Genomic DNA, 26,806 nt, shown 5'->3' with positions numbered 1-26,806 from the left:
TGGCCATAGAGTCATATTGGAGGAACCAGATATTCCTGGCATAAACAAATTAATCAAATCTGTGAATAATTAAATCTGCAAAAGTTAAGCCTCTGTGTAAAGACCTCCAAGGTGGGAGACTCCATTACACTCCAAGGAGGGAATGTGTTCCAGTGTCGAACAGCCCTTACTATCAGGAAGTTCCTCTTAATGCTGAGGTGGAATCTCTTTTCCTGGAGCTTGCATTCATAGTTCCGGATGGGAGATGACAGGCCAGGGCTTTAAAAGACTGGCGTCTTGCCAAATGGTTATCTCTACGATCTGTTGTTCTTGGATGGAGGTGTAATCCTAGATTAGTTATATTGTCTTTGTTGTTCTTAGTGGTTTCTTTTTAAAATCTTTTAAGTATTTCCATATTGTAAGATCCTTTCAGCACATAAAAAACAAACATGCATTTAATTACTTGACTTGTTGACGATGGCATGGTTTGTTGTTGTGTGCCTTAAAGTCATTGCTGACTTATGGTGATCCTAAGGGGAATCTGTGACAGGGTTCTTCTGACAGAATTTGTTTGGGAGGGGTTTGCCATTGCCTTTCTCTATGGCTGAGAGTATGTGCTTTTCTCTGAGACTGAAAGAGTGTGACAAAGTCACCCAGTGGGTTTCCACAGTCAAGCAGGTATTTGAACCCTGGTCTCCTAGTCCATCACTCAAATTGTTACACCATGCTGACTCTTGATGGTATAGTAATACTCTTTAAATACCTGGAGGGCTATCCAGTAGACCAAGGGTGGGAATCATGTGGCCCTTTGGATGTTGTTAGATTGGTATGTCCAGCAGCCATAGCCGCTAGCTTAGGATGGGAAACGCTGGGAGCTGTAGTCCAACAACATCTGGAGGACTTCATGATTCCCACCTCTTTATTATTATTATTATTATTATTATTATTAACCTTTATTTATGAAGCGCTGTAAATTAGACGGTTCCCTGCCCTCGGGCTTACTCATAGACAAGAGCAAAGACTCACTTTGTGCTTTGCCTAGAGACTATCATTCTTTATTCTTTATACATTGTATTCTTTATACATATATTTAACTGGATATACTCATGTATAAGTCTAGAAATGTTAGTCAAAAATGTAACCCCCAAAACTAGGTTGACTTATCCATGGGTGAGTGTAAGTACTATACTTTGACTATTATAAAAAAGGACCCATCCCCTGCTGAAAGGCAAGAGTGCTATCTGTCCTGGAAGCACTGACCCCTCTCTGCTCCCTCCTCCATCCAGCCTTTAGTGTGAATGCAAACAGTTATGCCTGCTGGAATTTTGTAACTTTTTGGCATTGTTTTCCTTTGTTTCATGCTTTAGATCCTTTGTTACATACCCCTAAGTTTTAACCTCCACTTATCCATGAGTGATATCAAAATCCATAATTTTGGCCCCAGAACCTGCCCTTGACTTATACATGAGGTCAACTAATGAGTATAAAGAGTATATGCAGTATACTGTATACTTTTCCCCATCTGACTACCTGAGTCTATATGTAAATAATGATAGTCTCTAGTTATCTTTGCTTAATGGTCCAATTCTTTGGAGAGTTATACAACAGCATAAATTTCTGTTTAAATGTAAGTATAGCACTTTGACATGTATAACAATGTAATTTATGTTTTTTTTAGTGTAGCCTCCAAAGAGGACCAACTTTGACAGAGGCTGAAACGCGTAGGGCTTTTTAGCTTAACAAAAAAATGAAACAAGTGACCATCTATTGACATGTGGAACTCTGTCTCCTATTTTGCTCTGGCCTGATCCAACATGTTTTTTCTTATGTTCTTACTGCTTCCATCTTCTTCTGTCTCCTGACAGGGACAATGGAGATCTCACTGGGCCAATGGCTTCTCATCCTGTTCCTGGTGGTGGTCCCCCTTCTTTACGAATGGAGCACCACCTTCAAGTACTTCTGCAAGATGGCATTCTACAATAGTTACATCCTCTTCTTGGCTGTCATTGTCATCCCTGTCTGTGCACTCCGTGGACGCAATGTGGAGAATATGAAGTGAGTTGGGTGTCCTTTTCTTTGGCCACAGGCAAAAGTTCATACAGCTTCAGCCATACTTTGGTATTTGTCTGTGCTATAATGTTACATGTGGGCAAAGCTGGCCAACTGAACTGGTAGCTGAATCTTGCTTCAGCAATGGAAATGGTTTAGCATCCCTTTCAGTGTTTGAAAAGTAACTTCTTGTTTCAACTGCAGCTCCCAAAAGTCACATTTCCAAGTACAGATTTGAGGCTGACTCAAATCTAGCCAACAGTCAGTTTGGTCTAATGGTTTGAGTGTTGGACTAGGACTCCAAGAGACCAAGGTTTGAATTCCTGCTTAGCCATGGTAATTCACTGGGTGACTTTGAACAAGTCACATTCCCTTAGTCTCAGAGGGAAATAATGGCAAACCACATCTGAACAAATCTTGCAAAAAAATAAAAACCTCCCGCAATAGGTTTGCCTTAGGGTTGCCATAAGTAAAAAATAATTTGAAGGCTCAGAATGACAACAAATCTAGCCACTTTGTGTCTCACTCCTGGGAGAAAAGGCAGCTTATAAATAGTGTGTGTGTGTGTGTGTGTGTGTGTGTGTGTGAGAGAGAGAGAGAGAGAGAGAGAGAGAGAGGGGCAGCTGACAAATGTAGAGGACTCAGGACAGCCTTTGCATAGTATTGGAAGCCTTGGTCTAATCTGTACTGCAGACATAATTCAGTTTGACACCACTCTAAATGCTATGGCTCAGTGTTGTGGATTTTTGGTATTTGTAGTTTGTTGTGGCACCAGAACTCTCTGACAAAGCAGGCTAAATATCTCACAAAACTACAAATCCCTGTCTGTTACTCCAGATCTTCCAGGAAGATCTGGAGCCCTCTGTTCCCTTGCTGTGGTGACTGTCTGCATGGCCATCCACCAAGCCACCCAGGGTCTCCGGCCCACTGTAGGTTGCTCGCTTCTGAGGTCAGAAGAAGTCACCCAGTGATGATCACTTGGCAGGCACCTTTTTCTGACCTCAGAATGAGCGACCTACAGTAGCAGCAGATGTGGTGGGCAGTGCGGTGAGACACCCGTGCAGACAGCTGCCAGTGCATGGGAACAGAGGTTTTTAAAGCTGGTTTTACACTAATTCTGGTTCAGAATGTGCTGGATGTCATCTGGACTGCTTGCATCGGAACTGGGGGTCAGTACAAGAATTATCTAAAGAGGACAACACCAGAATGGTGGGGGGTCTTTTTGGCTCATACAAATAAGGCTACCTTTTTCTCGCATGGAAGAAGGTTCCCCCCCACCCCCTCTTTTCATCGACCTCCCAAATGTAAGAATCATGAAGAGGTGGATTGGTAGAAGTAGCAGCTCATTCTTGACGAGGCAAAAGTCTGTGGATCACTAACAAGTGACCATCAAGTATACACAGAAGGAAATCTTCAGAGGCCCAGTTGGCATCAATGTTTGCTGCCTTCTAGCATCAAGTGAAAACATGTTTTGTTTTGTTTTTTACTAAAGCCTTTGAGATCTGATTCCTTCCAGTGTGTATATGTACATTATTTTAGAATCATAGAGTTGGAAGAGACCCCAAGGGCTTAAACGGATTTAAGTTGTTTTTTGTGGATCTTTTGGGTTATTCTGGAACAGTTTATTCCTGATGTTTTGCCAGCATCTGGAGCTGGCATCTTCTCTGATTAAACCCTTCCAGAACACAGCCACATAGCCTGAAAAACTCACAAAAAACCACGGATGCTGGCCGTGAAAGCCTTTGACTTCACAGATTTAAGTTGTTTTAACTTGTTAAAATATTTAATATCTTATATCTTTAAGTCAGAAATGACTTGAAGGCGAACAACACACGCACATTTAGTCCAAATGCCCCAAATAGGCTAGTTAAGTATCTTTTTAAAAGCCACCCCAAGATGATATAAGCCATTGGCCTGTAATACAAAACACTCCCATCCACGTTGTAATTGCCTCATCAACAGATGCAACAGATCACAAGGCTGCAGCTGAACTGATATTATTCCGCCACCTTTTAGTGAGGCGTCCGCCCTTCAACCTTAAAAAGTAATTAAGATGTTGCTGTTATACTGCAATAGCAGTGAAGGTATCCTTTATCAAATTAACCATTTATAAATTTATATTTCTACTTTTGCCCCATATGGGATTCAAAGTGGCTCCAACTAAAAACAATCTGGAGTACAAAAATTAAAAAAAGCATTAAATACAATCCTCTTAAATAAAATACAGTATCTTGGTATCTGCTGGGGTTTGGTTCCAGGACCCCCCATGGATACTCAAGTCCCATTAAATACAGTAACAGAGTAGAATGGTGTCCCTTACATAAGGGACACCTTACATAACTCTTTTAACCTTTGCATATTTAAACGTATTTTTATAATGTTTTAGATAATTTTAACTCTTTTTTAAAAATTTGTAATGTTTTTAACATTTTTTTTTTTGTCTGTGAACCACCTTGAGTCACTTCTGGGAGAAAGGCAGCATACAAATGAAATTAATAAATATAAATATAAAATGGCAAAATCAAGGTTTGCTTTTAGGATTTCCCCAAACCATAGATAGTTGAATCTGTGGATAAGGAATCTGTGGATGTGGTAGGCTGGCTGTATTAGTTTAAAACAATCACAAGCACATTAAAATCTATTAATTGCACTACCCCAACCAGTTTAAAAACTGAAAGCCTATTTAAAAAGGAAGGTCTAAGCTTGCTGGTAGAAGGAGAGGTGGAAGGGGGCCAACCAAGCCTCCCTTGGCAGAGATTTCCATAGCTCAGGAGCAGTCACCAAGAAGGCTCTCTCCTGGGTCTTCACCAAACATGTCTGTGATGGTGGTGGGACCAAGAGAAAGCCCTTTAAATATCTTAAAACTCCAGTAAGCTCATATAGAGAGATAGGGTCCTTCAGATAGCCTGGACTTAAGCTCTCTAGGGCTTTATAGGTCATAACCAGCATTTTGAATTGTTCCTGGAAATCAACCCGTAACTGGTAAAGCTATTTCAGCATGGGAGTTATATGCTCCTCATAACTGTTACTGGTCAGCAGCTTAGCTGCCGCATTTTAGATTTACTGAAGTTTCTGAACAGATTCTACTTTTTCTTCCATGAGCTCAAGGTGGCTTTGAATTGTGTCCTTTTCTTCCATGAGCTCAAGGTGGCTTACACTAGGAGTTGTGCCTTTTTCATTCATGAGTTTAAGGTGGCTTACACTTTGAATTTTGTCTGGAAATCAACTGGCAGTCAGTGAAATTGTTTCAGCAAGGGAGCTTATGCTCCCTGTAACCATTCCCGGTCAACAGTCTAGCTGCAGCTTTTTGGATCCACTGAAGTTTCTGAAGAGATCCTACTTTTTTCCCCATGAGTTCAAGGTGGCTTATAGGCTTATATCCTCCCTGTTTTATATTTACAACAACCCTGTGAGGTAGGTCAGGCTGAGAATGACTGTTCCAGAATTGCTCCCTGTAACCAGTCCCCCGGTCAGCAGTTTAGCTGCCGCATTTTGGATCTGCTGAAGTTTCCAAAAAGTTTCCAAAGGCAGCCCCATGTGGAGCGTATTACAGTAGTCCAAACAAGATGTATTCACGGTACGTGTTACCATGGCCAAATCTGATTTCTCAAGGAATGGGTGTAGGAATGGCATGCTAGTTTTAATTGTGCAAATGCCACTTCTGAAAACTAGGTGTCCAGGCTCAGGGTTAAGTCAAAAGAATATGCCCAAGCTACAAACCTGAGATTTCAAGGGGAGTGTAACTCTGTCTGGCTAAATCTCTGTTCCCTGATCCTCCTTCCAACTGACCAGGAGCACAAATTGAATTAAACTTCAATTTTTTTGCCCTTATCCAGTCCATTACTGACAATAGACACTGTTGTAGTACTTGAACAGGTTCCTTGGAGTCAGATGGAAAGCAGAGATACAGTTGGGCATAATCGGTGTAAAATTGTGATGTAACTTAGTTATGCCTAGATTATAGAGGGAAGGGACCAGTTACACATAATTTGTTTTTTTCCAAGCCCTGCCCAAGATGGGGCTGGGTCCAGTTGCAGGGATAGCTTCAAAAGTAAATAGAGAGGAATGTAACAGAAGATGTTTAATATATTTAAACCTGGGGGTCTTGTTTGTGAATCGGTGAATCTGCTTGCCTGCTATTTATTTGGTTTTTTAAAATAAATAACCAAATTGGTATCACTCAAAACAGAATACAGTTAAATTTGATAATTTTAAAATCATTTTAACCTTTAAAAACCCAGATAATAAACTATCACATAGATCGGAAATGACTTGAAGGCACACAAGAACAACAAAACTCTCAGGAGTTTTTTGCAGCAACTAGGGCCAAAAATGTGTATAAAGAATACAGTATTTGTTTGCCTCCCAGAAATCAAATCAGTTGGAGATGTCTTTTAAAAATATATAAAAGCATATTAATGCACAAAAAAAGAAAAAGAAGAAAAAGACGAAGCAAAAACCACCAGCCCTAGTTTAAATGTTAAAAAAATAGTTTAAACAACAACAACAACAACTTTTTTTGTTTTATTTTAAACTAGCTATACCTGGCCCTGAGTTGCGGTAGCTCAGTCTGGTTAAATGGAAAAGAAAGAAAAGAGAAAGCGCATGTTTCTGAAACATTTAATTTCACAATGCTTGTGGGTATACAATATTTTTTGTTTTACCATTGTCTGTGTAGATATAGAGATTATCTGGTTTGCCAGCTCTGCAACACACAACATATAATTGTCCACGTGAGAAGTAATCCGTGTCTAGATCTAAACTGTACAGTTCTAAAGATTGGCCCTGAGGTTTGTTGATGGTGATTGTAAATGCCAATCGAATATTTAGTATAGCGTGTGTTGCTGTTATGTCCAACAGATGGTGATGTTTTGGGGGGGGAAACACATATTTTTACCTATCACAGGTGTGACATCTATATAATAGGAGGTATATGTATATCAAAACATGTGTGTATTCGAATGGAAGGTTGTGTCAAGATTTCAAAGCAATCGGTGAAGAACTTTCAGAGATTTAAGATTTTGAACAAACAAACATTTAAGGTACATTTTTATTTATATAGAAAGAAGATTGTTCTTTCCCCCTGCTAGTGGATCCAGGAAGGTACAAGGCAACATTTTGTTGCAGGTTCTGATTCTTGTAAAGAAAGTACCAGTGCATATATTGAATTTAAATTTTATTCTCTCTCTGCCTCGTCTGCTCATCTCCCATTTCTCTGCTGTTTGGTGTGTGTGTGTGTGTGTGTGTGTGCGTGCGTGCGCGCGCACGCACGCGCACACACACACACACACACACACACAGAGTCTATCCTGAATGGTTCCCTATGCCCCAGTGTTGAAATATCTAGGTGGTCAAGCTGTGGTTTTCCACATGTTGCTGGGCTGCAGCTCCCATCATCCCTCACCATTGGCTGTGCTTGCTGTGGCTGATGGGGGTTGCAGTCCAGCAACCCTTAACTAGAAACAAGACTAAATTCTTAATAGCTGGCCATTTCCGATGTTCCCTCCACCCCATGATTGTGAACCTCTTTAACCATTGGTTAAATGTTGGGAGTGCAAATCCTCATCGTAACAATCCTTGTAGCTACATCCTAAAGGAGAGTCCAGAAATGCATGGAGCTGTTTTGCTTTACATTTAAAAACAAAAAAGTATTTCTAGCAGTATTCCTCCCACCAGGAGCAGGTCTTTTGTAAAGCTAATGAATATTATTGAAGATGCAAACCCAAAGCACTGCCCACACAAACACTTTGGATTACAACAGGGATAGATCATAACAATATGTGGCTGTTTGGAAATATCCATTTCCCTTCTAGCTACTGTGGAGACTGCAAATACAGTCCGCCCTCCATTTTCATGGGGAATCCATTCCAGACTCCCCCGTGAAAATGGAAACTCACAGATATTCAAGTCCCATAGGCTTGAATGGGAATGTGTGCCCATGAGTGGCTGCAGCCGTGTGCCACGGGTGCGTCCTCCATTTTAACCCTCTCCATTTGCTGCTAGTAAGTGAGGGTCATGGATCTGAAGTCCGTAAAAATGGAAGGGCAACTGTAAATTTAAGGAGTACTGGGAATCCTGAACGAGAGAATATTATAATCCCTGCAAATAAAAAAAAAACAGTCTTGGGTTTCAACCCTGCAAATCCTGGCTCCACCATTGCTTTTAACTTTCTGAAAGGTATATGAGTAGCTGAAGTCAAGTAAAGATAAGGTTGCTATGGAGGCAACTTAAGAACATCAGAACTTGCCTTTATACTTGGGGCTGTTTTACACTCCGAAATTATAGCACTTTGATACCACTTTTATCTGCCATGGCAGCATCCATTTTTCACATTTTTTATCTTTTTAATTGTATTTTATTCTTTTAACATGTGATTTGTTTTAAATATTGTAATAATTTAATTCCATTTTAATGTACCACTGGTGTAAGCCTTTAATTGTACTGTTTTTTTTATTATTGTGAGCCACCTTGAGTCCCAGTTTTGAGAAAAGGGTGGGATGATGATGATGATGATGATGATGATGATGATGATTTTATAAGATAGGAAACCTGGAAATTATTCTCTTGATTGCTGAGTCCATGTCCTGAGAATGGGAAGGAGGAAAAGCTTCAAAAAATTGGTGTTTTTTTAAAAAAAAGTGATTCGCAAACACTTTTTTTAAACCAACAAACACACAGAACTCCTAGTTTTACTACTTCTAAGACACTACTTCTGAGCAGATGTTTGTTAACAGATGCTTTTGTGGGTGAACTGCTTTGCTTTTTGCGAGAATATTATGCTAATCACTTACAGTCAGTGTTAATAAAACAGTAGTCATTTTCTGCACCTATTGTTTCACTCTCATTCAACCCACAACCACAGTGACTGGAGCTTGACTGTATATCTAAAACTTGGCTTTGTCACTCAAGTCATCTGAAGACGAAAATTCAAAACAGCTCCCAAAAGGCGCTGCAAAACCATTTAGTTACTTAAAGAATTTGTTGTTGTAGTTGTATGCCTTGAAGTGATTTCCGATATGGATCTAAGACTCCAAGCTCATTTTGAGGGGGTGGTTCTAGATTTAAAATAGCATGAGCAATAATTTGAGAAGTACAAGTTGCAGTGAGTGAAGGTAACCTCTAGAACCATAGTGGCGAACCTGTGGCACACGTGCCTTCTCTGGCACGCAAAGCTGTCTCTGAGGGCATGTGGCCGAGGACAAAACCCCGGCGCAGTAGAGAGGGAGGCCTGAGAATGCGGCTCCTTTTTTTGTGTGCGTGGAAGTGGTGCGCTCTGGGTAATGTAGACAGTGGTAGCGATCCTCACTCCCATTTCCCAGTGGAGAACGCATTGCGAAATGGGAGTGAGGATTGCTACCACTGACTACTTTATCCAGAGTGCACTGCTTCCACACACGTTCACAAAAAACAGCTGTAAAGTGAAACTATCAAGGGTTTTCTTGGCATTTTTCTTCAGTGGGGGGTTGCTATTGCTAGCCTGAGGCTGAGAGAGTGTGCCTTAGGTTTCCCCCTGGAAGTCCTGCCCCAGGCAGCAGGTGACACCCAGTGTGAGAACACCACTGAGATTGGGCACTCGGGCTGTGCACACTGCTGCGAAAGGGCTTCCTGGGGGCAGAGTCAGGGAGTAACATTTACATGACGCATGCCCCGGCTCCACCCCCAGGTCACCATGATGCTACGCACTGCATCACAGCACTCCTCTGGTGCTGCGTCCACACGATGCAGTGCCGAAGGAGCACCATAAAGCCATGGCACCGCGGCTATCGCACCCTGCAAAGGCCAGATCGGGGCCGTGGCGTGTGATTGCTATGGCCCTGATTTGGCTGTAAAAGAGGTGGCTGGAGGCCATCCCTTTAGGGTTGTCTGCACAGCCCCTCAGTTTCTAAAAAGTTCACCATCACTGGTCTAGAAGGAGCTCTAGCATTCTTAACATCATTTGTATCTGAAAGAGTTTGTTGTTGTGCATCTTTACATTGTTTCCAATTTATGGTGATCTTAAGGTGAACCTGTCACCAGGTTTTCTTGACAAGATTCATTCAGATGGGTTTTTTGCCATTACCTTCCTCAAACACTAAGAGAGTGTGGTGTGCCCAAGGTCACCCAGTGGGTTTCTGTGACCAAGTGGGTTTTCAAACCCTGGTCTCTAGAGTCGTAGCCCAACCCTCAAACTACTACACCATGCTGGCTCTGTCTGAAGAGTTTAGCTGGTGGTTTATTAGGAAAGGAAGCTGGATGGTGTAATCCTCTATGGCTACAGTGAGGTGTAAAAATCCAGGATGCAGTTAATGAGTTTTCTTTTCTACTCTTTAATCTCCAGGATAATCCGATTCATGCTGCTGCATGTGAAATATCTGTACGGGATCAAGATTGACGTGCGAGGGACAGAGAGCTTCAACATCAAGGAGCCTTATGTGATCGTCTCCAACCACCAGAGTTCACTAGACTTGCTTGGTATGTCTGAAGGAAGGCGGTGGAGTGTAAGGAGACAGAAGGTCATATTACATATGTGTGTGTATCACAATCCATTTACAGGAAGACTTGTTTGCTTTGAAAATGCTATCTGATCCTCAGAGCTTTCAATTGGTTTAGAGAACCTCAGCTGGCTGTATTAATTTTGGTTATTGGGCTCTTCTGTTTAATCTGCATAGAAACAGTTCAAAAAGTATGTAAGGGATGAGAAACAATTCACAGGTGTTGAACCTAATTCCCTATCATCCAAACCTAGCACAGGTTTGTAATGGGATTTGTAAAGCTCACAGTTAATGCTGCTCAAGGAAAACTTGGAAATTTTACTTTTGAGGATTACAAATACCAGAATACCACTGGCTAAATTTTCAGGGAGATTCTGGGAGTTGAAACAGGTTTTCCAAGTTCTTCCCTAAAGAATGCCAGATTGGCAAAATCTGTATCAGATGTTAGGTTGAGTGAATGTGATATCTGTAAAGAGACATTTGCTTCTCTCTGAAGTGAGAGAAGGAATGTCTCTTCTAAATTTGGTGCTGGCAATCTATGGTTTTGGTAAGTATTCGTGTTAAAATAAGAAACTGTATGGAAAGGGAGGAAAATCTATACAGGTATTCAGGAATATTTAATCTGTCAAATGTTGTAAATTTTCCTTGCTCACAGTTTTAGGTCTTGTAATGACCAACCAGAATGGAAAATGTCCTCCTGGATTCGACCCTGAGCCTGGAAGCTCAGACTTCAGCAGTGGTTAGGAGTTCATTTGCATATCTATGCTTTTTATGTACTAAATGCAACAATGTATTCTGCCTAAGTATAGAATACTATAGGGTCTCTTGTCCATATGTTGCTTTAGGTAATCTCTCTTTTTTCCCCCTGCAGGGATGATGGAGATTCTTCCAGATCGGTGCGTGCCAATTGCCAAGAAGGAGCTGATGTACATGGGCACAGTGGGGTTGGCGTGCTGGCTGGGGGGCATCATCTTTATTAACCGCAAGAAAACGAACGATGCCATCAGTGTCATGTCGGAGGCTGCCCAAACAATGTTGAGTGAGGATGTGAGTCTTGGAGGAGTGGGTATTGTAGGAAATGGTGGGAGATCTGGAGGCGGCAGGAAGGGATGGGGAGCTCACCCCTGCAACCTGGTTGACTCATGTATAACCAGCCATGTGTGGCAGTAATAGAAAGATAAGAAAAATTCCCTTTCTTGGACTGCATCTGTGGGAATACCACCAGTCAGCATGTCTAGCTGGTGACTATTCTTGCATGGTGATTCTGGAAGCTGTAGTCCAGACAGTAACTTTCTGATACTCTCCAGCCTTGTTGTATTGCAGATCCTGTCATCCCTGGCAATTGGCCATATTGTCTGTGCTGACAGGAACTGGAGTCCAGCAGCAATTACAGTGCCTTTTAATTACAGGGCAACTGAAGTGAGAGCGAGTTTGATGTCATGGTTTCAGTGTTGGACTAGGACTCTGGGAAATCTGGGTTCAAATCTCTAATCAGTTACGGAAACAAATAGGTGGGCAAGTCAGCTTTGGGGGAGAGCAAAAATACCATGTATATTCACATATAATTGTATAATTTCGTATCTAGGAATTTCAGTCAAAAATTGTCCAAAAAACCTGGGTCAGTTTATCTACAGAACATTGTAAATTTGTTGTTGTTATCTGCCCCCCAAGTCGATCTAGATTCATGGCGACCCTATGGATGAGACATCTCCAAGACCCCCTGTCCTTCACTGCTCTTCTTCATTCCTGCAATCCCATAAAACGTGTTACCCCCTTAATAGAATCTGTCCATCTGCCATGTGTCCTTCCTCTATTTCTATTTCTCTCCACCTTTCCCAGCATTATTGTCTTTTCCAATGAGTTCTTCCTTCTCATGATGTGTCTGAAGTACAACAGCCTCAGTTTGGTCATCTTGGCTTCCAGGGAGGTTTCTGGCTTGATCTGTTCTACGACCCATTTGTTTGTCCTTTTGACTGTCCATGGGATCCGTAGCACTCTTCTCTAGCAGCACATCTCAAACGAATGGATTTTCTTCCTATCTTCTTTCTTAACTGTCTATCTCTCATATCCATACATGGTTATAAGGAATACAATGGCTTGTTTGATTCTAATAAGATGGATCAAGGCGGGATCACAACCCAGTAAAATATACAACATACAATAATAAATTACAATAAAAATTTAACTACAGTGGACCTTTGCCTTATGCAGGGGATCTGTTCCAGGACACACACACACCCTGCCACGTAAGGTGAATTCTGCCTATGCTCAAGCCCCATTCATTTGAATGGGGCACGTGCGCACAGCAGCATGCGCGCGCCACAAGCACGCACTCCATTCATCTGAATGGGACGCACTCCCCACAGCTTGAGCGCATGTGCTCAAAGCCATATATAGCGCGCCCGCATATAATGTGGGTGCGCTGTACTAATTCCATTAAAACAAGTTCTCATCCAAAGGGTCGCCATGAGTTGGGGCTGACTTGAGGACAGCTAACAATAACAAAATATATAGTAAACCTTTGCTGAATAAATCATTACAAGCAAACCCAAAGACAGGGACACCACCAAAGTCAAGAGTTGTCTTCAAGGCATACAACAGCATCAACAGTATGCCACTGGCTGTAGAAAACTAGAAGACGAACAATATTTCAAATCATTTCTGTGCCTTTATCATGGTGTTAGGTTCTTGGAATTATGGCCAAGGAGTAAAAGGGCCCCCAGCATTGCAACAACAGAGGAAGCAGCACAGGAAATCATTTCTCTGTGAAGAAAAAAAGCTGCCCTCCTGGCCCCTTAAATGCTCTCCAAAGTGAATCACACTGAGTTCCGGGATTGCATGGTCATGTCATGTCTGTGTCTCCTCTTCTTTCCCCCCTTCTCCCCTTTATTATTCTAGAGCAGCCTGGTTTTTAAAAACTTTAATTTTATTTTATTTTTGTGCATATGGGTGTTGTTGTTGCTGTTGCTGTTGCCGGAAATGCTTTAAAAAATAAAACATATACACAAGCAAAATGCATGCTGAGTAGGGCATAGGATAGGAAAGTGGGGTTAAGGACAAGGGCAAAAAAGAGCATGCAAAACTAGTGACAGCCCAGTTGTGCCATTGAACAGAGATGCTATAGGGAGTGTGAAACCAGTATGAATGCATTTCTTTTAATTAACGAGATTGCAGTGAGAATAGGGGGGTCGTGTGATAAAGAAGATTTTCACATCAGCACTCACCATGGGGTAAGCACTAGTAAAACATCAGTAAACCATTTAGGAAATGTGTGTGTCTGAAAGCCTGACACACTTCCTAAATGTCAGGGAATTGTCCCCTCACCTTCAGCATTCCTAAATCGTTTGGGGAGCAGCAATTTCTTATGAACAGAAACTTTGCGTTTTCAGACACATGTGTTTCCTAAATGTTTTACCGGCGTTGTCCTAAGAAAGTACACACCCAAGATCTCTCTGCAGAAGAAAATGTATTTGCATTCTCTCAGACTGCAGAAAAATAGTGACACTGCAGGATTGGGATGAGGTGGAGGTTCTTCTGAAACTCATTACTCCCCTGTATGTATTTCTGATGCGGTGGTACAATGAAGACTGCATTGTTGGTGACTGCCAGAATTTGGACTATAACTCTGAGACTACCCCAGCCAGACTGTAAAAAGAAAAAGCAACAACAGAATTTCCAAGCTTTGGAGTTTACATGGGATTTTGTGGATGATACGGATTGTTTCTGTTGTTAGTGTGTCATTGTTACAATTGCTATGTCATCCATGCTTCCTTTATGACATAATCAAATCTGGGCAGATGGCGGAGAGGCCCAATTCTGCCCTCTCTGCCTTTGCCCAAGGCAGGATTTGGCTCCCATAAAGAACTTCTATCTTTCTGTACATCCTGTGAGTAGGCAGGTATGTGGGAGCATTCCAGTTGGGCCACACCAGCCATTCACCCTAGAACTTGCTTTCTGTGCCCACCCTTGATTCTTAACTAAGAGGGTGACAATTGCCTCTGATCCAGGCCTGGTGCCAGGAGTCAGCTTAATTGGCAAATGCAGTGGTTTCAGCAGGGCTTACTGCCTTCACCCCTGGCTTTGGTGCCACACCTGGCATCCTGTTAGTGGCATGTGCAGGCTCAAGTCAGCCTTGCCCCAAGATATGCCTCTTTTGGAAATTGGTATTCCTTTCTTCCCTTTGCAACTCCAAATCCCCTTCTCTGGACCTACCATAAAAAGTTACTGCAGCCCTTGCCACAGCCATTCCATGCCTAGTGGAGGGGATTGGGAAGGATTTGGCTCTGTCCCTGCAGCCAGATGCAAAATGATTACATCCTTCACTGAAGTCCATTGCTGCCCCCTGGAGTTCTCAGCAGAGGATGCAATCCCTTTGCATCTGGCTGCTGGAACATAGCCAAATATTTATCCAATCCTACTCGACTAGGCACAGACCATTCTGTGGGCAGGGGGCTTCAGCAATTCTGTGGTAACTTTGGGGGTGAATGACCCCCAAATAATGAATAGTCAGCTATGGCATAGTTCTACATGTAGAATTACTGTGCTACTCAGGTCCATACAGGATTGCAGCCCAAAGCACCATGGCATCAAGCAGAGCTGTAGATTCACACAGGTCTACCTTGAGTCCCAGGTGATATGATGGTGGTAATAACAATAAAAGTAACAATAAAGAAGCAATGGTGTGTGTTATTGGCCTGTGTTGTTTATGCTGTTCCAGATCCACAGGGACACTGTGGGGTGCATCTACACTGTAGGAATAATGCCATTTTGACACCACTTTAACTGTCATGGCTCCATCCTACAGAATACTGGGATTTTGTAGTTTTACAAGGTCTTTAGCCTTCTCTGCCAAAGAGTGCTGATGCCTCACCGAACTACATATTCCAGGATTCTGTAGGATAGATCCATGGCTCCTTCATTATATTCCTGTCATTATATTCTTTTTTAGAACTTTCTAAAACCCCAGTGAGGGGCAGAAACCCCTCCAGCTTGCATGTATGTGACCCATAGTTTTCTGAAGGCATTGACTCACTGCTTCTTTCTTTCTTCTGCTCTCCTCTGCAGGTTCGGGTCTGGGTGTTCCCAGAGGGTACCAGGAACCACAGTGGCTCCATGCTTCCCTTCAAGCGGGGTGCCTTCCATTTGGCTGTGCAAGCCCAGGTAAATATGGGCAGGGATGTAGCACTCCTTTGTGTTCACCTTCCACATACCGCAAAAGCAAGGCTGGACAAGATGCAGATGTGCAGGTGCAGCTGTACTGCAGTTCCTATCAGTCCCCTCCCTTAGCTGTAAGGGTTAGGGGCTGGTGAGAGCTGCAATCCAAGCTAGAATTGGAACCTTTAGAACAGTGGTTCCGACACCCTGGTCTGCTAGGTGTTTTGAACTTCAGTTCCAACAGGTCCATCTAGCTTGGTTAATTTAAGCCTGCTTCCTCAGATGCATTTGGTGTTTGGAAAGGAGATAATTGAGTAGATGCATTCATCAATAATTAATTCATTAATTTAATCCTTACATTTTACAACAGCTTGCAGATCTATAGTGTCACAATACCATTCTCCTCCCAAACCCCAGTGACTATTTCAATACTGAAAGAGACTACTGTCTCTTTCAAAACTGCTGCTATGAACTATGAGGACCATCTTGAGGGAGAGAGAGGCAGGCTAGCTCCACCAGGCCTGCCTGGAAGAAGACAAGCCCTCCCTTCAGCCTCCATCTTGAGGGAGAGAAAGGCAGGCTAGCTCCACCAGGCCTGCCTGGAAGAAAAAAAGACCTCCCTTCAGCCACCTTCTTGAGGGAGAGAGATTGTATTGTATTGCATTTTTGTACTGTACACCGCTATGATCATTGCGGAATAGCGGTCTATAAATAAAATGTATTATTATTATTGTTGTTGTTGTTGTTGTTGTTATGACACCCATACATAGATTTTGAACTTTATTGCACAGGGCTCCCAGAGACTGCTCTCAGAACAGAACGGAATGAATGAGGGACGAGTGGGAGACATATTTTACTGCACACACAAGTCCCTCGCTCTTTCCGTTCCGTTTCCCATCCATTTCCCATCCGTTCCAGAGGATGGATTGGGAGTGGAAGAGAGGGGAATGGAACGAGTGAGGGACTTCCCTGCCAGGCTCCTTTTGGACCGTTCTCTGTCCGTGCTGGAGCCCTGTGCGATAAACTTCATAATCTTTAGTACCTTCCATAGTGTTCTTTGTGTAGTTTGTCAGTGCTTTCCCCAAACCAGCACTTTCTGGGTACATTGGACTAAAAATCCTGTAGCTTGACTGGTGGCTGGAAATGGTGGGATTTGTAGCACAACACATCTGGAAACCTGGGTGTTTTTAATTAAATATCACCGAGGGAACAGGAAAGATGTCATCATACAACTAGTTAAATTTAATCTTTTCCAAGCTTTGGCAGTGAGTGCTTTTCACCAACACATTTACCTCATTAAGCTTTTGTAAGGAAAAAGTAACTAATGAGCACACTACTTAAAATTTAATGAATTATTGCCAAGCTTATGTCCTACCTCTCTTGGGAAGGCTCATGTATTTCCCCACCTGGCTCTTGGGAAAGGTTTCTCTATTCTCTCTACTCAATACCTACCAGTCATACATATGTGTTTCATGTAAGTTTTAGAATACTGTATTGGTTATTTCTACAGCTCCTTTCATATATTTGTGATTTCTTAAGCCAGTCTTCCCCAAACCTGGCCCTTCCAAACGATTTTAATTACAGGCCTGACCATCCCCAATGGCCATGCTGCTGGGATGATGGAAGTTGTAGTCCAGTACATTTCAGGGGAGGAGGCTGCTATGATCTTTTAAGGGCTTGTTACCAACACTTGTCTTTTTAAGATCATAACTAACACTTTGAATTGTGCCCAGAAATTCTGTTCCAGATCCACAGGGGAGTCGTGTATTGCAACAGGGGAGTTGTGTGCTCCCCATAGCAAGCACCTGTTAGTAATCTGCAGCTCTTTGGACCAGTTGATGTTTCTGAACACTCTTCAAAGGCAGCCCTATGTAGAGCACATTACAGTAATCTAACCGGGATATAGAAGTGACTCTTACTTGTTTGTCTTCTTGAAAGCATTTAGTTAGTGACTTTTCTAGTGTTTGGTCACTAGTTGAAAGAACTCAACCTCTTTGGTGTAAAGGTGAATAGAAATGGGTCTCAGTTCAAAGGTTCCCCCCCCCCCCCCCCCCGTGTGTGTGTTGGAGTGTTTGCTGAGCAGCCTGTCTTTCTTATATATTGAACTTTTCCTCTTTTTTGCCCCTTGTCCCCTTCAGGTTCCGGTCATCCCAGTTGTGATTTCATCGTATCGAGATTTCTACAGTAAGAAAGAAAGACGCTTTACTACAGGTGAGTCCAAAATTTAGGCCTTCTGTCTTCTGTCAACCTGCCTTATCATCAGCAGTGAAGGCCTAGTGCTAGTAATAACAAGAACAAGAATAATGGTAATTTTAAAAATTTCTTTCCAACCTCTTCTCAGTGCTTGAGGTGGGGGGTACAGCACATTAAAATACAAAACGCAATTAAAAACACATAAACCCACAGTTTGCAATACTATAAAACCATTAAAATAACTCTTAAGAGCGCATATACAAATTAAAAAGTCATGATTTAAAATCCATTTTTTCCAGTAACTATGGGGATGATAGCTAAACAGAAAGAACAGAAAAGTCTGGGGAATTGGAGATGCTGTCATCAAAAAGTTCTGGGTCTTGAGTCCTATCTGTCCTTCGCCACCGAAAGTGACCAGCTAAGAAGGGAAGGGTGTAGGCAACCACTTTGCCAATTCATGAGAGCAAACAGAGTGTGTGCCTAAATTTCTTGTCTATCAAGTCCCTTCCTCTATATCAGTGCTTCTCACTCTGGTCCTTCAGGATTTTTTGACATTAGCTCCCAGAAGACTCAGCTGGCACAGCCAGTAGTTAGGAATTCTGAGAGTTGAAATCCCAAAGAAAGGCAGAACCAGAGTTTGGGAAGCACTGGTCAACAGCAGCATTTGGACCCCTGGAGGTCCCAGACAGCTTGGATGGTGGTCATGAAATCTGGGAACTGGAGCCTAAAACATTTGGAACAGTGATTTGCAAACTTTGGTTGTCCAAATGTTCTAGACTTCAACTCTCAGAAGCCCTAGCCATGTTGACCACATGTCAGGAATTCTGGGAGCTGAAGTCCAAAAGACCTGACATTTGGGAATGACTGATCTGGAGCATCAAAGATTGAGAACCACTGCTCTACAGTATCCCTTGGACATCTCAAAGCAAAAATATAGGTGCTGTGTCTCCCAACACCCTTTCCTTGCCCTTTCTCTGCATGCTTTTTTTCACTACCTGCACTTGATGAAGTATCCTATGATCTTCAAAAGCTAAAATGACAATTTTTGCGCCTTTTGGCTCACATAATAAAAGTATCACTACAAGACCGATTTTGGGTTTTGTTTTACGATCAATGTGGCTACTCCTGCAAAATGTTTATGGTCATGTCTCTTTCCTTTCTCTCTTTCCCCGCCACCATTACAATGGGTCTCTTGCCATGGCTTCCGTTTCCGCTTCCTCTCTGTTGTGACGCAGGGCGCTGCACGGTCCAGATCTTGCCTCCCATGCCCACAAAAGGATTCAGTGTTGACGACGTGCCGGCTCTGACAGATCGGGTGCGCCAGGCCATGCTCATTGCCTTCGAAGGGCTCTCGGCAGAGCTGGGTGCCCCGCAGTGACCCCCCATCCTCCTCCTTTTTCCCCCAACTTCCGGCCCTAGAGTGCTACAGGGTGGGACTGGGAGCAGCACACGCCCACAGGCGGCCACGGAGATGGGGTCCGGATGGAAGAGGGTGATGCACCTACCCCAGTTGCAGAGGCAGGACCAGGAGCTATGGACTGGGCAGCGCGAGGGGAGCAGCCACACTACAATCAAGCATGGCAGAGGAGGAGGAGGAAATGATGATGGTGATGATGATTGGTTTACACTAGTGGGGGTGGGTGGGGCTTGACTTGGTCACACACAAACACACAAGGAGCCACGTGAGCGGAGTTGGTCCCAGCCACGCCCGTTGCCATCTTGAGTTTTGAACCAGAATTCTAGCCTCATCTCCCTTCCTGGTCTTCCTCCTCCCATCCCAGATCTGTCCTCTTGTGTAAGTGGAACAGTCCTTCCCAGCCTTCTCCTTGTTGCTGCCTCCTCCTCCTCCTCCTCCTCTCCTCCCTGTTCCCCATTTTGTCGGTGTGAACTGTTCCACTTGAGCTTCTTGGACTCAACCACTCCACTCCCCGTCTTGGGGAAGGATATTATGGAGCCATTCGACAGGCACTGTACAAAAACTGAAGCACTCCTTGAATCTTCAAAGAAGGAGCTGTGGACTGAGCTCATCCTCAGCCTCTGGAGGAGAGGGGGGAGATGAGACACAGAGGAAGGGGGAGCGGACATCAGTGTTTGAGTCACTGTGAATTTTGGAATGTGAAGTCGAGCGATGTCTCAAATTGGCGACACCCCAACCTTTCAACCCCAGGGGCAAGTAGCTGGGGGGACGTAAGGAAAGGGTGTCATTGAGCGATCTGCTCCATGTTGCCAGTAGGGGTGGGATGTGGAACACTGGACTTGGAATGAAGCCCTCCAGCCACCTTAAGAGGGGGAAAGCTTGGACTGAGCTACCCAAACCCCTGAAGACGGGTGGTTTCTGGTGGGGTATCCCTGAAGATTGAATGACTGAAGACTTTCAATAAAATCATGGAATTGCTTCCCCTCTGCCAAGGAGGCCTAATGGTGTAGAGAAGGGTGGACTGAGAGAATGCGGGTTCTTTTTTGACTCCCACATAGGCGGGGAGCAACTATTTTGGACATTGAGGGGGATGAGGTCATGCTGACTGCCCCATCTTGTTTGGGGGGTTACTATTGGCCTTTGGGGTGTGGGGAGGAACAGAAACTAGGGCTCCTGAGAAGGAGAAGGAAGAGTTGGTGGAGGGAATGCCTATCTTGCCCAACAGCCATGCTTCTTGAGGAACATTCACTTCGCCCCAGTCATCTCAGTGTTGGTGAAGAGCCCTTCACCCCTGAAAATGTGGGAAAGGATGCACCTATTAATGAGAACTGGATCAATGTAGCAACCTCTCTGCTTTGCCTGACTGAAGTTAGCAGAAGGCAGATGGTGGGATATCCTACTCCCCTTTCCCCATTTTTGGCCAGTGGGTGCACACGTCCCCCTTCTTTGGTAGACAATGGAGGAGAGGGAGGAAAGTCAGGAAGGGTTTGGATGATGCAAGGACAGCCTCTAGTTCATCACACCCTGAAGGTGGTGGACTAGAACTCCCATGACCTCACAGCCAGCTTGGTTATGGGAGTTGTAAATCCACCACTTCTGGAGATCACTAAGTTTGGGATGATAACAGGATTGGGAAGGGCACGTGGGGTCTGAGTTGGACAGTACAGGGGTCGCTAGGCCAGATTTTCTGGTGGGGGGTACATAATGGGAAGAGACATTGGTGGTCCTACATCTTGCCCCTGATGAAGGGAAAAGAGGCCAGGGCTCCTAGATGGCCCATGAACCCCCTACTGAGGTGGCCCAGAGTGATAGCCCATATCAGTCTGCTGCTGCTTCTGAGAATGGGACATTGGGATTGAAGAGGCAGGGTTCTGGGGACAGTGGCAGATGAGGGATGATAGCTGCCTTGTGGAGCAGGAGAAGGGATCTTGGCCTGTTGTGGGGAAACGGGAGTGCCTGAGAAGCCATTTTGGGATGGAGACTATCCTTACGAGTAGGGAGAGCATCGAGGTTTTGCCAAATATTCCCAGTTTTAGGGAGGAAGGGGAACTGCCTCTGCTTCTCTTCTGCCTTTATGAGAATTTTGCTCTTGCTATTTCTATCCTCTGTCCAGTTGGAGACCCAGTGCTCTCTCCTCCCTGATGTTCTTCCTTGGGAGAATGAGAGAGGAGAGTGTTGACATGGGGAGAGGGGGGGATGAGGACCGAAAGGGGCATCACCAAGTCCGTGTTCCTATGACCTTCCTGCTTTTAATAAAGACCCTCAAACAAGTCCTCCATTGCACTTGCCTCTTCCACAGTCTCTTTTGCAGAAGATTTCGGGGGTGGAGGTGGTGTTAATAAAGTACATTCAGCTCTCCACATTTGCAGCTATGACTTTTGTGGATTTGATTATTCACAGATTTGATTAATATGTTCTCTATGGATCTCTAGGTCCTCCAGTGCAATCTCGTGGCCAACTTTTGCCAGAGGTTGTGGTGGAGGACCTAGCGATTACTAGAACGAATACTTCTCTAGGCATTTGTAGGCCCACCAGCAAAATCCTATGGTCAGCTTCTGGTGGATGTTGAGTTCTGCTGGAGGCCTAGAGATTCCTAGAGAGATGTTTTCTCAGGTTAAATTTTAAATATTTGTGGTTTTCCCACATTCACGGGGGTCATGTGTTCCTAACCCCCACGAATATGGCAGGCCCACTGTAATACCCCGTTTTTGGTTTAGCATTGTAAATTCACAAGCAAGAGTGGTGAACACTATGGCAGATGAACTTTAACTCCCATCATACCAAACCAGTGGTCATGTCAGCTGAACCTGTTGGAATTTGAGGCTCAGTTTAAGAGCCACAGATTCCTCAATTATGGATGACTGTGTAACAATAGCTGGAAACTTTGCCACTTCAACCCCCACCACCCAATATTTTTGATGACAACTCTCACAGATCCTTACAATAGTGGATCAGGATGGTGGGAGTTGTATGCCCAAACATATAGATTTGCTGCCTTGATGTACAGCATCGCACATCTGGCAGGTTGGAACAGGCCAAATGCTTTTTGAGTTCAATATCTGCTTTGTCACAACAGTCAGAGACAGATTCCTCTGGGAAGACCACATGCAGGTGGTGGGTGCAGGCAGATATGTTGCCAAGCAATGGGCACCTACAGGCCTTTGGTGTTTCTAACCTGGGATTTGCACAGAAATCTTGTGATTTGTATCCATGGATCAGAGCTTAGAAAATGTACTGTTTGGGAGGAGGAAATGCAGCGTTTGACCATTGGCCACACTGGTTGGGGTATTCATGGAATCCTAGAGTTGGAAGAGGCCCCAAAGGCCATCAGTCCAATCCCATCCTGCCGTGCATGAAGATACCGTCAAAGCATTCCTGACAGATGGCTATCCAAGCCTCTGTTTGAAGACCTCCAGACTCCACCACTCCAAGACAGTGTGTACCATTGTTGAACAGCTCTTACGGTCAAGAAGTTCTTCCTAATGTTTAGGTAGAATTACTTTTTCTGTACCTTGAATCCATAGCTCAAGGTCCTATTTTCTGGAGCAGCAGAAAACAAGCCTGCTCCATCTCCAATATGCCATCCTTTCATATATTTAAGTGTGGTTATCATGTCACCCCCTTAATTTTTTCTTCCCAGGCTAAGCATACCCAGCTCCCTAAGTCTCTCCTCACATGCCATGGCTTCCAGACTGTTCACCATTTTGGTCGCCCTCCTCTGGACAAACTCAAGCTTGTCCACATCTTTCTTGAATTGTGCCCAGAACTGAACAGAATATTCCAGGTAAACTATCTTGAACTAGAAAATTGTAGTTCAAAAAAATTACTCATCCAAACTCTGATCCATGGATAGTACTGACCTCCATGCCTTGTAAAGCTTCCTTCCAAAACATAACCATCCACTTTATGAAAAGGGATCTTGCAGCACCATTGAGACTAAATGAAAGCAAGAAGCTGGTAGCATGAGCTTTCATACACTTGAGCCTACTTCCTCAGATGCCTAGGGATGCATCCACTTATTTGCGCAGGCCTGTACTAAAAATTGGTTTGCTGGTTTCAGTTGCCCTTCAGAACAAAATCTTGCCACCTCCAGCATATTTGGAGGTGAAAGTATAACTAAGAACTTCACTTTTAGAGATTTCAGAACCATTATATAGGCAAAGATGTTAAATTAGAATCAGATTTATTACATGTCTGTCTCACCTTTGCCTTCAAGTCATACAGGAATGGTAAAAACGATTGGATTTTCACATCACTGCTTGCCTGCCCACAACAATCCTGTGAAGTAGGCTAGGCACAAAAATGGCTCCTCATAGGGCATGATTTCCAGACTTTTCACCATTTTGGTTGCTCTCCTCTGAACATGCTCTAGAAGAAAGTCAGCACTAGATGGTCTGCCAGCACAGAAGTTAGAAAAGTAAATGTTTTGGACTTCAGTTTTCAAAATCCATGCTGGTTGAGAGATTCTGGGTGTTTCAGTCTCAAAGAGTGATGTTCCCAAGCTCTGGGTTCTTATTCTCCAAAGTGGCTTGCCTGCCATCCTGGGAGGCTACTGTTGCCTTTCCATTCACAGTGCTTGTCGGAGTTAACAATGAGTCACAAGACAGTAGCCATGGGTTCAGATTGAGCAGTGTCATCTAGTTTTGGAGTCTGCAATGCCTGGTCAGGGACGGGAGGTGGCCACAGGCCATGGAGGGTGGAACAAGAAGACCTCAGTGCAGGTAAAGCAAACAGAGCAAGAAAAATGGGAAGAAGCTGCATTTCGAAGAGTGGAGCTAATGGAAGAATAATTTGTTTTGTGAACCCAGAAAGAGGTGTTGCCAAATGTATTCCAGTCTCTTACTGCACTGACCACTTCCAGGCCTGTGCCTCTTCAGGCTAGCAATACAAATATCACCATCCCTTACTTGTCCCAGCATACGAGGGAAACTGCTACTGAATGTAAAAGTTCCTTTTCTAACTATTGTAGCTTTAAACATGGGGAGGGGACTTGCTTCTGTTTGCCGGCCATAACTCAGATTTTTCCCAGCTCTCAAGAATAAGTTTTCCAAGCTCTGTATGTAACCAAAGAAATCCAGCTCTAAAACGGATCTCCAGGGAACAATCCTTTATTAGATCCAACACTGCAGTATACATATTGTTTCAGCAGAACCCAAACTACCTCTTTTCCCAAACCAACTTCTATTCAAAGTGTTAATAAGCAACACTTCAACAGGATCATGGACACTGTGTCTGCAGCATCAGGCCAAGCCCTCCGTTCTTGTCCAGCTGCCTTTATGGCAAGTGTTTCCTATTTCTCCCTCCCAAGCATTTGGTCATGTTTATTTTATTGTATTTCTCTGCCATTATAAATAAACTGCTCAGTTTTCAGTTGTCACAGCACACTTCTTGCTGCAACAGCCTACAGGCCAAGGCTTCATCTGCACCACAGAAATAAGGTAGTGTAACACTACTTTAAATGGCTCCATCCTATGGAATCGTGGGATTTGTAATGTCTTGTAGCACCAGAGCTCTCTGACAGCAATAGCAATAGCATCTACACTTCTATACCACTTATCGGTGCAGTCAGCACTCCCTAAGTATTTTACAATCTGTAAGCCAATTGCCCCCAACAAGCTGGATATTCATTTTACTGACCTATGAAAGGATGGAAGGCTGAGTGGACCTTGGAGCCCCCTGGTATCAAACTCACAACCTTGTGGCTGCCCAGTGCCAACATTTAATCATTGCGCCACCAGGGCTCCCTGACAGAGAAGGCTCAATAACTTCCAAAACTACACATCTCAAAATTCCATATCCTTGAGTGACAGCAGTTAAAGCGGTGTCAAACTGCATTATTTCTGCACTGCAGATGCAGCCCAAGGCAGACAGGTAACAACAGTATGCACAGCTTTTAAAAAGTCACTGTTGGGCATGGGCCAATCACACTTGGCACAAATGGAGGCTTTTCAAACACCTGGCTGCCAGATGGAAAGGACAACTTTCTGAGAGGGCCTTGCAGTGCTAGAGAGGGAAGAGTTTGCCATTTCCTCCTCAGGGGTTACCTTGCATGCCCTCCTTTCTGCAGTACAGCTTTTAAAAAGCTGCCTATGATATTTTCCCCTGACCTTTTTGTGGGAGAATCAATGTTTTTAGTAGGGCAGTCCTCTCTAGTAGCCATCTCTCCAGTACTGCTGCAATTTTTAAAAACTGAATATAAAAGGGGAAATATTTTTTTTATTTGTGATCAGCTGCTAATTTCAGATAAGGGGTTTATCACACTGGGGCTAATTTTGACATTAAAGAGAGATTAAAGTACATTTAAAGCATCCCACAAATAAAGTGAAAATGGCGAGTAATTGCACAAATGATTATCACATGCAATTGTGCAAATAAAGTGATGTCAAAAGTGCATTGTCACTGAAATCTCAAAAGCAAAAATTGCATGTTAATGCTTCTTTGTGACCACTTTAATGGCAGGTTTTGTGCACTGTCATGTTTTGCGTAATTACGCAATTTTTCCAGGATATTCACGGGATAAACTCCCGATCTCCTTCGTGTGATAAACTCATACGAGAAGTTCAGGGCTAGTGGGATAAATAGAAAAACAGTGGGCTGTATAGGGACTTTTGTTGTTGTTGTGTGCCTTCAAGTCGTTTTGGACTTATGGCAACCGAAAGGTGAACCTATCATGGGGTTTTCTTGGCAAGATTTGATCAGAGGAGGTTTGCCATTGCCTTCCCCTGAGGCTGAGAGTGTGTGATTTGCCCAAGGTCACCCAATGGGTTTCATGGTCAAGCCAGGATTTGAACCCTGGTCTCTAGAGTCATAGTCCAACACTCAAAGCACTATGCCATACTGGCTCATATAGGGCCTACTGCAGGTCATGTTTAGGGTCAGAGATTTCCCACCCCATCTGCAGTCCTTTGCTGGTTAGTAAAAGTCCTCAGCACATGGGCAGCACTCTTGAAAGCCAATAATGGTGCATTCCATAAGTTATTCATGAGTGGCTGGAAGAGTTATAGAGTACCTCTTTCTGGCAGGAGTCTAAAGCTAAATAAATCAATGAATAAACAGAGACAGCGTACAATATGGAGAGAAATGGCTAAGAGCATGGTACTTTCAGACTGAAGGAGTTAAAGAGGAACTACGGGTTGAGTTACCTTAACAGGATGTCTGGCTGCATCAGAGGAACTAGTTCCATTTACACAGAGTGAGGGGGGGAAAGCTGAGCAACTACAAGGAGAGGCAGTGTGTTAGGGGGACGAAATGATCATCGAAGAAATATACATTTTGGCAAGGAAACCACAGGTAGTGGTGGGGCACTAAAGAAACAGCATGGCTAGTTAAATAACACTTTAGGCAGGGCATCTCATGCCTTTAAAATGGGATACAATTCAGCTATAATTACTCATTTTTAGATCTTCAAAACTAAGCACCTGCAATCCTATACACCTGTAAACTCAATACAGTATAGAATTAAAAAATATAGTCATGTTAGTCTGTAGAATCAATACATAGGCGGGGTACATACCGCCACTTTGCGGCGCTCTGCCGCCGCCGC

General features: G+C 43.6%; 1 protein-coding gene across 3 annotated transcripts in view; it reads left to right on the top strand.

The window, feature by feature from the left end:
* The window catches only part of LOC149320827 (1-acyl-sn-glycerol-3-phosphate acyltransferase alpha-like), a 71,202-nt gene extending 50,958 nt beyond the window's left edge, over positions 1-20,244 (top strand). For all 3 annotated transcript variants that reach the window (XM_089506184.1, XM_089506189.1, XM_089506196.1), the window contains 6 exons: positions 1,845-2,034; positions 10,346-10,479; positions 11,371-11,546; positions 15,564-15,659; positions 17,792-17,864; positions 19,082-20,244. In XM_089506184.1, coding sequence (XP_089362310.1) covers positions 1,850-2,034; positions 10,346-10,479; positions 11,371-11,546; positions 15,564-15,659; positions 17,792-17,864; positions 19,082-19,224 — 807 coding nt within the window. In that variant the 5' untranslated portion in view covers positions 1,845-1,849 and the 3' untranslated portion in view covers positions 19,225-20,244. The remainder of the gene's footprint in view (positions 1-1,844; positions 2,035-10,345; positions 10,480-11,370; positions 11,547-15,563; positions 15,660-17,791; positions 17,865-19,081) is intronic.
* The last annotated feature ends 6,562 nt before the right edge of the window (positions 20,245-26,806 follow it).

This window comes from Sceloporus occidentalis, unplaced genomic scaffold, assembly GCF_023333645.1.
Source record: "Sceloporus occidentalis isolate IW3139 unplaced genomic scaffold, rSceOcc1.0.p SCAF_1, whole genome shotgun sequence".
In the NCBI taxonomy this organism is placed as follows: domain Eukaryota; kingdom Metazoa; phylum Chordata; class Lepidosauria; order Squamata; family Phrynosomatidae; genus Sceloporus; species Sceloporus occidentalis.
This window is presented reverse-complemented; position numbering and strand designations above follow the sequence as displayed.